The 13,438-nt window shown below is 41.7% G+C and overlaps 1 protein-coding gene across 5 annotated transcripts in view; it reads right to left on the minus strand.

Annotated features, from left to right (window-relative positions):
• The window catches only part of ARID4B (AT-rich interaction domain 4B), a 486,307-nt gene that overhangs the window by 375,415 nt on the left and 97,454 nt on the right, over positions 1-13,438 (minus strand). For all 5 annotated transcript variants that reach the window (XM_029593836.1, XM_029593835.1, XM_029593838.1 and 2 more), the window contains exon 4: positions 646-711. In XM_029593836.1, the coding sequence (XP_029449696.1) occupies positions 646-711 (66 nt within the window). The remainder of the gene's footprint in view (positions 1-645; positions 712-13,438) is intronic.

Consider the following 13,438-nt stretch of genomic DNA (forward strand, 5'->3'; position numbering starts at 1 on the left):
GTTAAGTGCATTTGTCTTTCTTTCTTATTTGATGCTGAGAATCCTACCATTAAGAAGTGTTTTAATGCAACCAGAAATATCTGAGAAAAGACCAGGAGCACTGGAAGCACATTTCAAAACATACAAGTATCATGCAAAATTGAAGAGTTCTGGGAGAAAAACCATAAACTGGTACACCCTTCAAAAGAACAAAAGTAACCAGGAGAACAGGTTTTATAGATAGATATAGATACATAGGCAAACATATACCGTAGATACAGAGATAGATATAGATATATTAATCAGTATGTGAGTATATATATATACAATAAACACACCAATTAACTGGGATCTAGCAGCTGGGGTTTTTTGGGGGTTTGTTTTTTTTTATGCTGCCAAGAAGGTTTAAGCAGAATGTTAATCATTAGGGAGCACAGTAGATTTTTTTCTGCTGCAACACCCCCTCCCCTCTTTTGATTGAACAATTCTCTCCCATCCCAGCACTAATATCGGGGAGACCAAGTCTGGTAAGTGAAAATTTTACATTAATACATACACACACACACACATATGTATATATTAGGACTGTAGCTATAAAAGTGATCAATAAAGCAAACTCTTGTGAGCATCTACAACTCAAGTTTAAAAAGTAAAAAAAGTGCTTACCTTTAGTGGACCCTTCACAAGGTCATCCTGAACTTCCACAGTTGACGAATCATGTCTAAATGTTACCTAGGGAACATACATAACACAATATCACTTTAAATAGCTACATAAAAGCACCGACCACTGTAAATCACTAGCCACGGATTATACACATCATTTAAAGGCTTCAACAGACTGATGCATGGTCAACTGCTGACCATTTTATCTAAAGAAGGGTGGAACACAAGTAACCAAAATGAGATTTGTGCCTGTCTTCAAGCTAGAGGTTTTCAACTAGTGAATCAATTCTGGACACCTGCAGTGTGAAGACAGGGAGCAGGTCCATGCCACCATAGCCACAGCAATCTTGCTCTCTCTCTCTCTCTCCTCTGCCGCTGGGGTCCCCTGCAGCATGGCTTCTTGCTAAGCAGAAGATGTCAGCAAGCAGCGCTCCTCATTTGTTGCATCCTTTTCTAGCAGCTTCCTTCTGAAGTTGGGAACCATATGGGGGGGGCTCCAGGCTTGCAAGACCTGCTAGTCCCATACATTTCCGACTTCAGAGGGATGCTGGCTAAGGGGGGGCTGCTGCAACTGCAGCAGGTAAGGGACGCTACGTGCCGGATTCCTCTTGCCAGCTGGAGACCATCCAGAGGAGGGAAGGGAAATTGATGCCAGGGAAGATGGTGCTGAGGCCAGGAGAAAGGAAATAAAGGAAGAGAAGTTGTTGATGCCGGGGAGGGAGGTGTTTGAGAGTGCTGATACCAGGGACTTGGGACAGAAGGGAAGGAAAAAGTGATAATGCCAGGGGGATAGGGAGGAGAGGGAAGATGACTGTGTGCTATGAAAATGTCTGGAGAAAGGAAATAAAGGAAGAGAAGTTGTTGATGCCGGGGAGGGAGGTGTTTGAGAGTGCTGATACCAGGGACGTGGGACAGAAGGGAAGGAAAAAAGTGATAATGCCAGGGGGATAGGGAGGAGAGGGAAGATGACTGTGTGCTATGAAAATGTCTGGAGAAAGGAAATAAAGGAAGAGAAGTTGTTGATGCCGGGGAGGGAGGTGTTTGAGAGTGCTGATACCAGGGACTTGGGACAGAAGGGAAGGAAAAAGTGATAATGCCAGGGGGATAGGGAGGAGAGGGAAGATGACTGTGTGCTATGAAAATGTCTGGAGAAAGGAAATAAAGGAAGAGAAGTTGTTGATGCCGGGGAGGGAGGTGTTTGAGAGTGCTGATACCAGGGACTTGGGACAGAAGGGAAGGAAAAAGTGATAATGCCAGGGGGATAGGGAGGAGAGGGAAGATGACTGTGTGCTATGAAAATGTCTGGAGAAAGGAAATAAAGGAAGAGAAGTTGTTGATGCCGGGGAGGGAGGTGTTTGAGAGTGCTGATACCAGGGACGTGGGACAGAAGGGAAGGAAAAAGTGATAATGCCAGGGGGATAGGGAGGAGAGGGAAGATGACTGTGTGCTATGAAAATGTCTGGAGAAAGGAAATAAAGGAAGAGAAGTTGTTGATGCCGGGGAGGGAGGTGTTTGAGAGTGCTGATACCAGGGACTTGGGACAGAAGGGAAGGAAAAAGTGATAATGCCAGGGGGATAGGGAGGAGAGGGAAGATGACTGTGTGCTATGAAAATGTCTGGAGAAAGGAAATAAAGGAAGAGAAGTTGTTGATGCCGGGGAGGGAGGTGTTTGAGAGTGCTGATACCAGGGACTTGGGACAGAAGGGAAGGAAAAAGTGATAATGCCAGGGGGATAGGGAGGAGAGGGAAGATGACTGTGTGCTATGAAAATGTCTGGAGAAAGGAAATAAAGGAAGAGAAGTTGTTGATGCTGGGGAGGGAGGTGTTTGAGAGTGCTGATACCAGGGACTTGGGACAGAAGGGAAGGAAAAAGTGATAATGCCAGGGGGATAGGGAGGAGAGGGAAGATGACTGTGTGCTATGAAAAAGTCAATCCTGTGTCTGGAGAAAGGAAGTAAAGGAAGAGAAGTTGTTGATGCTGGGGAGGGAGGTGTTGGGAGGTGTTGATGCTGGGGAGGGAGGTGTCGGGAATTAAACTAAACCGAACAATGTTGGGGGGAAGGGATAAATATAAACAAAAAGAAAACCTGTCAAAGTAAGAGCCACAAAATCAAAGAGACAGAAATAAAAAAGTAGCTCAACAATATGCTAACTTGCATGATTGAAGAAAGGCCTTAAACACAGCCAAAACTGCACAAAAAATATTCTCAATAATGTTCTTTACACAAGAAGCCAATGACTAACAAAAAAAGTCTTGGTGCCAATTAAGGAATACCAATGGGACGAACTTGGTGATTGAAACTATTAGCTTGAATTGCTCAGTGTTCTGTTTTTCAGTTTAATGCCCTCTGCCAGTTTTTACTGATTTAGAATCCATATTACAGCACACTGGGCTTCTGCTCATCTGCTGATGTTTGCAAAGGCAAGGACAGAAAAGTTTAACTTCAGAGATATATGTCCGAGCTCACACTTCCCACTGCAAATAAAAACTCAAGTTGGGAGAAATGCATGCAATTACTGATGTACCAACAATCTACAGCAATATTTGGAGAACTAATCAGAGAAAGCTCTTTAGTCAGGTGCCAATAATATGAGTGGGTGTACAGAAGAACAAACTGAAGAAGATTTTGCTATCATCACCACTAGCGACAACTATTATTCAAAATCTGAGATCAACTAATTTAATGCATGGTCTACACCAAAAGCTCTATGATAGCAAACAGGGTTTTCCATATACATCATGATGAATCAGCCATAATGTGAGGGTGACATCATCTGAGGGCACAAACCCCGACCCAGCTCTCAGCAGTTTTATTGAACATTATGTGGGAGTTCCTGAATGCACACACTGCCTCGTGAGCTCCTCAGTCTCTTCCAGAGCTTACGTTCTGGAAGTTGACTCTCCAAAGAGAAGTGTGGGTATTAAGTATGGCTGATTCATCCTGCATGAATCAGCCATTAAAAATGGGGAGTTCCAAGCTGAAGCTGCACAGTAGAGCAAGTACTGAAAAAAGAAAAAAAGACAATCTACACCCCACCAGTGGAGAGTGGACTACTGGATGAACAGACTGTGCAGAACTGCTTGTCCAAAGTTACTCCCTTTTCCGGACATATTGTCTCGACATTAGCAGCACATAAGGTGGGAATTTACAACCAAGTAACAGCTTTGCATATATCTTAAATGAAAGAGATGAGCCACTAAAGTCGCCACATTCTCACTTGATGAGCTTTGACAGAGTCTATAATCTGTAAACCAATCAGCATGGAAGTGTGTGATACAGTCCGCTAGCTAATTAAACAGAGTGTTTGAAAACTGCCAAAACGGAATCCAAGGACAGGAATAGTTCAATAAGAACATGCCATACTGGGTCAGACCAAGGGTCCATCAAGCCCAGCATCCTGTTTCCAACAGTGGCCAATCCAGGCCATAAGAACCTGGCAAGTACCCAAAAACTAAGTATATTCCATGTTACCATTGCTAGTAATAGCGGTGGTTATTATCTAAGTCAACTTAATTAATAGCAGGTAATGGACTTCTCCTCCAAGAACTTATCCAATCCTTTTTTAAACATAGCTATACTAACTGCACTAACCACATCTTCTGGCAACAAATTCCAGAGTTTAATTGTGCGTTGAGTGAAAAAGAACTTTCTCCGATTAGTTTTAAATGTGCCACATGCTAACTTCATGAAGTGCCCCCTAGTCTTTCTATTATCCGAAAGAGTAAAAAACCGATTCACATCTATCCATTCTAGACCTCTCATGATTTTAAAGACCTCTATCAACAATTAGTCCTCTTTAGGTAGTACACCAAGGTTCTCTTGCAGTCCAAGGAGTGAAGAGTCCATTCTCCTTTGTATGCATGCAGTCTTGGAAAAAAGTAGGTAACAATAGCTTGGCTGATGTGGAAAATGGATACCACTTTCGGAATTAAGTTAGGGCGAGTACGCGAAACCACCCTGTTGTGAAAAAACTGCAGGTATAGAGAACAGGAAACTAGAATCTACAATCTGTTTAACTCTCAAGCAGATATTAAGACTATAAGAAACACTTTCCAGGCAAGGGGCTCATACGGGCTTAAGGAAACTCTCGCACATGCTCAGTAAGACCTTTAATGAGCTCAGAGTTGGGTCCATGTTGGCACCATCAGATGATATCACCGAAGTGTTATATATGGCTGATTCATGTCTGCTTGTCAATAGAGAACTGAAGATGTATATACTAGAGGAAATATTAGACAGATGATGTTAGAAACATTCAAATATTTGAAAAATATTAATGGTGTACGGGATGTAAGTCTTTTTCAATGGAATTGAATTTCTACAAGAAATCATGACATGGGAATCCACAGGGGTAGACTCAGGAGCAAAGTCAGCAAATGTTTTCACAGAAAGGATAGTGAATATGTAAATGCCATCCCGAAGAGGGTGGTGGAAGCTAAAACAGTAAGACATGGGCAAGGATAAGCACAAAGGTTCTTTAGTTGCAAAGCACAGCCTAAGTGTTTAAAGTACCATAAGAACATATGATATGCTGTGCTGGGTCAGACCAAGGTCCATCAAGCCTAACATCCTGTCTCCAATAGTGACCAGTTGGATCACAAATACCTGGCGGATCCCAAAAAGTAGATTTATTTCCCGTTACTCACTCCTAGGAATAGCAACAGCTTTCTCTAGTATACCTAGCTAAGAATGGTTTTATGTATTTTTCCTTCAGGACCTTGTCCAAACCTCCTTTAAACCCAGTTATGCTAGTCATCTTGACCACTGGCAACAGATCCCACAGTATGATTGTGCGCTGAGTGAAAAAGTGCTTCTATCTACAATGTGTTTTAAATCTGCTGGCTGTTAGTTTTATGGAGTGTCTTCTTGTTTCAGTATTATCTGAAAAGATAAATAACTGTCTTTTATTAACCTGTTCCACCTTTATCATTTTATAAAAACTTCTGTCTACTCTCAGCTCTCTTTTCCAAGCTGAAAATTCCTAATCTGTGTAACCTTCTATCACAAGGAAGCAGTTTTATCTCTATTATCATTTTTGTTGCCCTCATCTGCACTTTTTCTAGTTCTATGTCTTTCTTCAGTTAGGGCAACAAGAACTACACAAAATACTATGTTTTATTCTCCAAAGCTTTTTGGATCCTTCCTAACATTCTATTTGCTTTTCTGACTACTGCCGCACGAGCCAAGGATTTCAATATATTGTCCACAAGGACTCCAAGGTACCTTTTCCTAGATGGTGACTAATACAGAACCTAGCACTGTGTACCTGCAATTAGGATTATTTTTACCCATGTGCATCAATTTCAACTTGTTCACATTAAATTTCACTTGCCATTCAGATATCCAGTATTCTAGTCTTGCAAGGTCCTTCTGCAGTTCCTCACAATCCATTGCTGTTTTAAGAACTTTGAATAATTTTTTGTCACCTACAAAACTAATTACCTCCCTCATTGTTCCTTTTTCAGATCATTTATGAATATGTTAAAAAGCACAGGTCCCAGTTCAGATCCCTGTGGTACCCCACTAATGACCTTTTTCCATTTGGAAAACTGACCATCTAGTCCTACCCTTTGTTTCCTGTTTTTTAACCAGCTACCAATCCACAATAGGACACGGCCTTCTATCCCTATGATTTTTTAATTTCCTCAGGAGTCTCTCAAAGGGCACTTTGTCAAATGCTTTCTGAAAAACAAAATACAATATATCACCCAGCTCACCTTTATCTACATGTTTATTTACTCTTTCAAAAAAAGCTAACAAATTCGTAAAAGATTTCCCTTTGCTAAAACCATGTTGACTCTTTACCATTAAGCCAAGTCTACCAATATAGCCAGTAATTTTGTTTTAAAGAATAGCTTCTACTATTTTACCCAGCACAAGCATCAGGGCTGAATGGTCTGTAATTTCCAGATTACATATGGAGTCGTTTTTAAAATTCTGAGTTACATTGGCCACTTCCAGTCTTCAGGTATTGTGGCTTTTTTAAATGATAGGTTACAGATTACTAGCAACAGATTTGCAATTTCATGCTTCAGCTCTTTTAGGACACTAGGGTGGATACCATATGGTCCTGGTGATTTGTTACTACTGTTTGTTAATTTAATCTATTACATTCCGCATTAAGGCAGAAATTTGTTTTAGTTGCTCAGAATCATCACCAAAGAATGTTATCAGTACAGGTATGTTCCCAACATCCTCCTCAATAAAGACCGAGGTAAAGAATTAATTTAGTTTTTCTGATACTTCCTTATCCTTCCCCTAAAACGTCTTTTGCCACTGGGTCATCTAGCAGCCCAAACACTCACAGACTTTCTACTTCAAATGTACTTGAAAACGTTTTTATTATTAGCCTCTATAGCAAGTGTCTTCTCAAATTCTCTTTTGGCCTGTCTTATCACTGTTTTACATCTAACTTGCCAATACTTATACTCCTGCCTATTTTCATCATTTAGGTCTACTTTCCATTTTTAAAAAGATACCCTTTGGGGGTCAAATGATGTGGTAAGTGTGGGTAAACGTTATGTAGAGGAGCTTGGGTGCTACCCCCATTGTTTCGGTTATAATTCAGCAAAAATTACCTCGATCGCAACAGGAATTGTTGTAGTGGTGTTAGGAATATATGGACAAATTTGTAGTGGTTTATCCGAAGACCGAGTTGATGTAGCTCAGCAAATTAAAAGAGGAGGATAAATAGAAAGTAGCTGAAGAAAATATGGCCGACACACCTGAACAGCTAAGGCACGATGTGCCTGACAGTCTGGTTGCTGACCTGATTACTTCCGTGGTGATGGCTTTAGACAGTAGGTTTGACAAAATTAATGAAAATTTCATGGAAGTAAAAAAATTAAATTCAATATATTAGGAAACGAGTGGCAGAGACCAAAAACGAGATCTTTGTGTTGGAAGACAAGGGTGATAAGATGGCATCACAACTAAAAGAGGACTGTAAAAAAAAACTAGAGGCCCAAGCTGAAAAGCTTAACGACTTGGAAAATAGATCCTGACATAACATTCGAATTGTGGGTCTTTCTGAACTTTTATCCAATTTTGAATTACTGTCTTTGTTGGATGCTAGATATAGAAGGTAAAATTAATATTAATATCAAAAAGGGTGCTGCAAAAAAATCCGAAAGTGGTCATAGCCCGCTTTCTCAACCATGCACAAAAGGCTCAAGTTGTGCAGGCATATCGCGAGTGCAAAGAAGTAAAATACCAGCTAGAGAAAGTACTACTTTTTCAAGATTTTTCTCCCACTGTGGTCCATAAACGTAAAGAATTTTCAGCAATCTGTGTGGATCTAGTACACAAAAATATTTGGTTTTCTCTTCAGTATCCCACTTGACTACGTGTCTGGGTTAATGGCAAGATAAATATTCTGGAATCTCCTGCAGCTACCAATGCCTTTTTGGTATCGATTCGAAATCAGACAAATCTACAGAATGAATCTATAATGGAACAGACGATTAACACATAGCCAGTTGGCTGATTTTCAGTATACTTTTTCTCCTACCACTGGCGCTGTTAGCAGCGAAACGCGGTTGCATGATGAGCTTCAATGTAGTTTCCTGTTCATGCAACATACATTTTTACATTTATTGCTGTTTAATAACATTTTAAGGGGGTGGCACCCAAATGCAACGTTGACCTCTGAGCTCAACCTTGGTGCTGCTTGGTATTATAGAACAATTTGTGGGGTTTGGGGAACTAAAAGGGGGAAGATACTATTAAAAATGTAATTGCATCACCTAGGAGAAAGGATCAGTGTGGAATTTTCAGCAAGACACCTTATCTATGGAGACCTGCTGCTTGGAATGGGACAGGCAGGTTCTTCATAATAGTAGAAAACATTGGTTTGCTTTTTTTCTCTCCTACATATTATTACAGTCAAAATGATTTCTTAGTATATGGCAGGGTTACGGACTCCTATAAAACGAGAGAAAGTTCTCACTCGTTTACAAAGACTGAAGGGAAATGTGGTGGGTTTTTTGGTTTTTTTCAGGAAACATGTTTAACAGATAAAAAGTATGAAAAATTAAAGGAAAAAATGGGTTGATCAGGTTTTCTTGCACATCTAAAAGCTGTGGGGGTGACCATATTGATCCATAAAAACACTAGCTTTAAACCTCTTAAGTCAATTTGTGGTCTGAATGAGAGATGTGTTGGTCCTGAGGAAATATATGGGAAGAAACTAATTCTACAGTCTATTTATGCTCTTAATACTTAGTCATGTTTTCTTTTACAATTTAGTGGCTAAGGTGACAGAGTTAGGCTCTTATCAGATACTTATGGGGGGGGGGGGGGGGGATCTAAATGGTATAACAGATCCTCTGTGGGACAGAGCTCTGAGGGGCCCAGTGACTAAAATGGATGATAAGAAAGGTTTCTCTAGTCTGTGTAAACAACTTGGTATGCTTGATATTTGGAGACTGTTACATCCCACAGATAGAGATTTTACTCTTCATGCTAGACTGATTCAGACTTCCACCAGAATTGATTATATTCATGTGTCTGAATGCTTGTTTCCTAGTGTATAGAAAGTAGAGACTGAAGTCCTAATCTCAGATAAATGTCCAGTGTCGTGTTTGCTTGACATGGCCTGCAACTGTGGAGAATGGCAGCTGATCTCACTCATGACAGCAAATTTCCAGAATACTTAGGTGAAAAACAGGGTCTATGTGTCAGTGAAATGCTCAACACAGGGTTAAACCCCTCTGTTTTGGGAAACCGCTAAAGCAGTTTTAAGAGGAGATATCACAAACTATGTTAAAACCAAATGGAAAAAAAAATCAATGCTGATATTCTACAGTTTTCTCTGATCCAAGTTATATTACTCCCTTGTTTTATTGTAACTGCATTCCTTAGCCTTCTCTTGTTTAATGTTTTTTACTACCATTACTATTATTTTATTATTATTACTTAGATCAATGTTATTTATTGCCTTTTTGTTCCCTATCTACTTGTTAATTGTAAACCGACATGATGCGATATTTATCGCGAATGCCGGTATAGAAAAACTTAAAATAAATAAATAAATATAAACAGAGTTTGCTGACAAGTCCTTCTAAATCTACCAGGGAAGCTTTCTCCCAGGCCCAAAAGACTTTAAATGATTTACTGTATCAGAGCACCTACATATCTTTGCAATATGTTAAATACAAATTTTACTGCTATGGTAACAAGTCAGGCAAAATGCTTGTGAATCTTGTCAGGCAACAATATTCCTCCAAATTTATCAGTGCTATCAGGGATTAATTTGTTTTATTGTTATTTTGTGTTGCGAGCGCGTCCTCCACGCTGCTGAAGAACAGAGGGCTTGGAGGCCTTCGGGTTCTGCTATGAGCACGAGGAGCGTGGTCGCCTCTAGAGCAGGTGATGTGAGCGCTTGGCCCACGGCGAGGCTCAAGGAGGAGCCCCAAGCCACACCGTGGGAGGTGAGCCGGTTCAAGCATGGAGAGCTAGGCGAGGCAAAGCTGAAGCAAGGACTAGAGAACAAGGTCTGACCCTCAACCGGACCTGCGCGCCCACGGCAACCAACAACGCAATGTTGACTGATGAACGGTCCTCAGACTGTTCCAAGCCCTTTTGGACCTGCCGCTGGGTAACGGCATTGGGCAGCAGGCCGGACAGAGGACGAGGGCAGACAGAGTCCTTGGAACACAGAAGACATCATAGATGAAGACAGCAGCGAAGACATCATAGCCGAGGGCTGAAGCGAAGACATCATAGACGAGGGATGGGAAGGAAGACATGGGCACAGTCTCTCAGGGCGCCCTACACAGCCCACCGTCACGAGCGGACCCGGACGCTGGCAAAATTGAGCGTCCGGTTTTCAACCCGCGAGCCCATTTTAAATTTTTTTTTATTTTTTAATTTTTTTTAACTTTTGGGACCTCCGACTTAATATTGCCATGATATTAAGTCGGAGGGTGCACTTTTCTGTACACTTTCCCGGTGCCGGCAGAAATTAACGCCTACCTTTGGGTAGGCGCTAATTTCTTAAAGTAAAATGTGTGGCTTGGCTGCACATTTTACTTACTGTATCATGCGGGAATGACTAATAGGGCCATCAACATGCATTTGCATGTTGCGGGCACTATTAGGCTCAGGGGGATTGGACGCGCATTTTTGACGCGCTATTACCCCTTACTGAATAAGGGGTAAAGCTAGCGCGTCGAAAACGCGCGTCCAAATGTCAGTTAACAGTGCGCTCCACCGGAGTGCACTGTACTGTATCGGCCTGATGGTAACTTATTAACAAGTAAAGGAGAAAAGGCAGGGTGTTGTTTCATCCTGGGAACAAAGACATCTAAAGGTTCTCTCAGCAGTTTATGAAGCAGGGCACATAAACAAACAGACTTTTTTAGTCATTACATCTAGAAAATTTTCTGATGATATGCAGCACATGGGGTATTCTAGATGTAGGTATTTACTTTCTTATAGCTCAAGCCTTTCTTGATCTACTCCAATCTGGCTTCTGAAATTTACATTCCATAGAGCAGGGCTTCCCAAACTGTGGGTCGGGACCCCAAAATGGGGTCACCAAACCTTCACTTGGGGTCACAAGTGCTTCAAATGTGAGCACTCTTCAGGTGCCAGTAGCATTAATAGTGGAAGTCAGCATGAGGCCTATGAACGAGCACATACTCATAGGGCCTGCAGTGGCACTGGCGTTGTGTAAGTTTCTGTGGTAACAGAAAACCCTGCATGAGGAGGGATCAGGGCTGCTGCAGGCCCTGTGAGCTTGCAGTAGCATTCAGGCCCCAGGCTGACTTTCGTTAGTAAAACTACTGCCACTTGCAGATCAATCAGGTTTGGGACTAGCCATGAGGGGAGAGGAGGAGGTTGCCACTACTCCTTTCTCCTCAGCCCTCACTAAATCCACCCAAGTAAAATGTTGCTTGTCTTCTATTCCCACCAGTTGTCATTTACCTGTGGCCCAGGAACCAAATGAAAATGTTGTCACTGATCCTGGCCAGGGGGATGTTTGAAAAAGGACTGTTTGAAAAGATGGATGAAAAGCAGGAGAGGTTTGAGGGTTGGATAAAGTGAAGAGGGATTGGCTGTGGAGGGTGAGGGAGGGAGGGAATGACAGAAGAGATGGGGGTATGTGAGAGAAAGGTCAGAGGGGAAGAAGCACTCTTGGATGAAGACAGCAGCCCAGTCTTATATAAATGCTCTTCAGACCTACCTGCTTTGCCTCAGCAACATGTCTCCTGCCACTGCAGTGTGTGTTGCCTTGAGTTCCCAGTTCCTGTCTCCTGTGTTCCTAATTCTTTATCCTGCCTTGCCTCACCTTGTCTCCCTTGTACAGCCTGCCTTGCCCTTCTGTGTCATCCAGTGAATTCAGTGTGTATTTGTCTACCCCTGGCCTGACTCTCCAAATCTTGACCTCTTGCCTAGACCTGACCATGATTGTCTGCCGACTGGACCTGACCATCCTTGTTAGCTGCCTGCCCTGATCTTGGCTGTCTCCAACTCCATTAGTCTGTTGCGTACCCAGACTCCTGGAAGCCACTGCCCTAGGGACCCACATAAGTCCTGCTGGCTGCCAAAACTCAAGGGCTCAACTTGCAGGAAAGGCAGCTAGTATAGGTGGAGCTCCAGACTGTCCCACTACAGGGCTCATTTGCCACCTGCTGGCATAGGCCAAGTAGGTTCACTTATAAGGCTGTGTCAACTACACTGCAGCACACCCACACTACCCTTCAAAGAGAGAGGTGGTTCCACTGGGGAGAGGAAGTCCTCTGGAAGGGTTGGAAGTCAAGAGAGGGAATTAGCTGGCATGCAGAGAGAGTAAGAGATTGATGGAGGGGTATGCACTCCTGATAGTTTGTTTTGGTTATCATCTGGGGTCCTGCAAATTTTCAAGAAGACAAATAGGGTCACATCGACTGAGTGTGGTAAGCCCTGCCAGAGACATCTCTGTCAAAGTATCCATTGACCTCTTCATGGCCTTGGCAAGGGCATTTACTTGATCCTCATCTTCCTTGACCTATTTGTTGCTTTCAACTTTGCCAGTCACCAACTATGCCTTAAAACTGTCCTCACTTGGATTTAGGGATGCCATTTTATCTTGGTTGTCTTATCTCACGCATTGCATTTTTTTGTGTATTCTCTGGTGGATCTTGCTCTGTCCTGGGCCTTCTTCTATCTACCCTTATTCTCTTGGTGCTTTTAACTCCTCCCAAGGCTTTCAGTAGCATCTTTATGCCAATGACTTCCAGATACATTCTCTACACCAGAAATTTCACCAAGAATGCAGACTGAAATCTCAGTCTGCTCGTCTGACATCACGATATGGATATCTCAGCATGGCCAATGCATAACTTATCTTTTCTTCCCAAACGCATTTTCCCCTTTCCCTTTTATTAATTTTGTTTTTATTGTAATTAACCAATTATTAAACACTACTCGAGTAGGTGTATAGTATTCATCAGCATAACCAAGCCATTATATCTTCATTGTAAACAATACCCAGACTAAAGTGAGAAGGGATCAATTGATAATTGTAATCTATTTTGTACAATGTTTTGATAAAAGCAGAAAATAAATGTTGTAAATAAATAAGTAAATAGAGGTTAAATAGAATTAGAAGCTCTTTTATAGTAGCAGCACATTGTTAATTATATGCTATTTTGTATAAATCAAGAAGCCAATACAGACTGGAAAAGAGCGCATTCGTCTTGGACTACAGTTGCTCCATTCCAAGATATGTATCTAAAGCAAAAGAGGAACCCCAGTTTAATACACACTTATCAAATTATATAAAACACTTTATTAATATAATAGGTT

Source organism: Rhinatrema bivittatum, chromosome 3, assembly GCF_901001135.1.
Source record: "Rhinatrema bivittatum chromosome 3, aRhiBiv1.1, whole genome shotgun sequence".
Lineage (NCBI taxonomy): Eukaryota > Metazoa > Chordata > Amphibia > Gymnophiona > Rhinatrematidae > Rhinatrema > Rhinatrema bivittatum.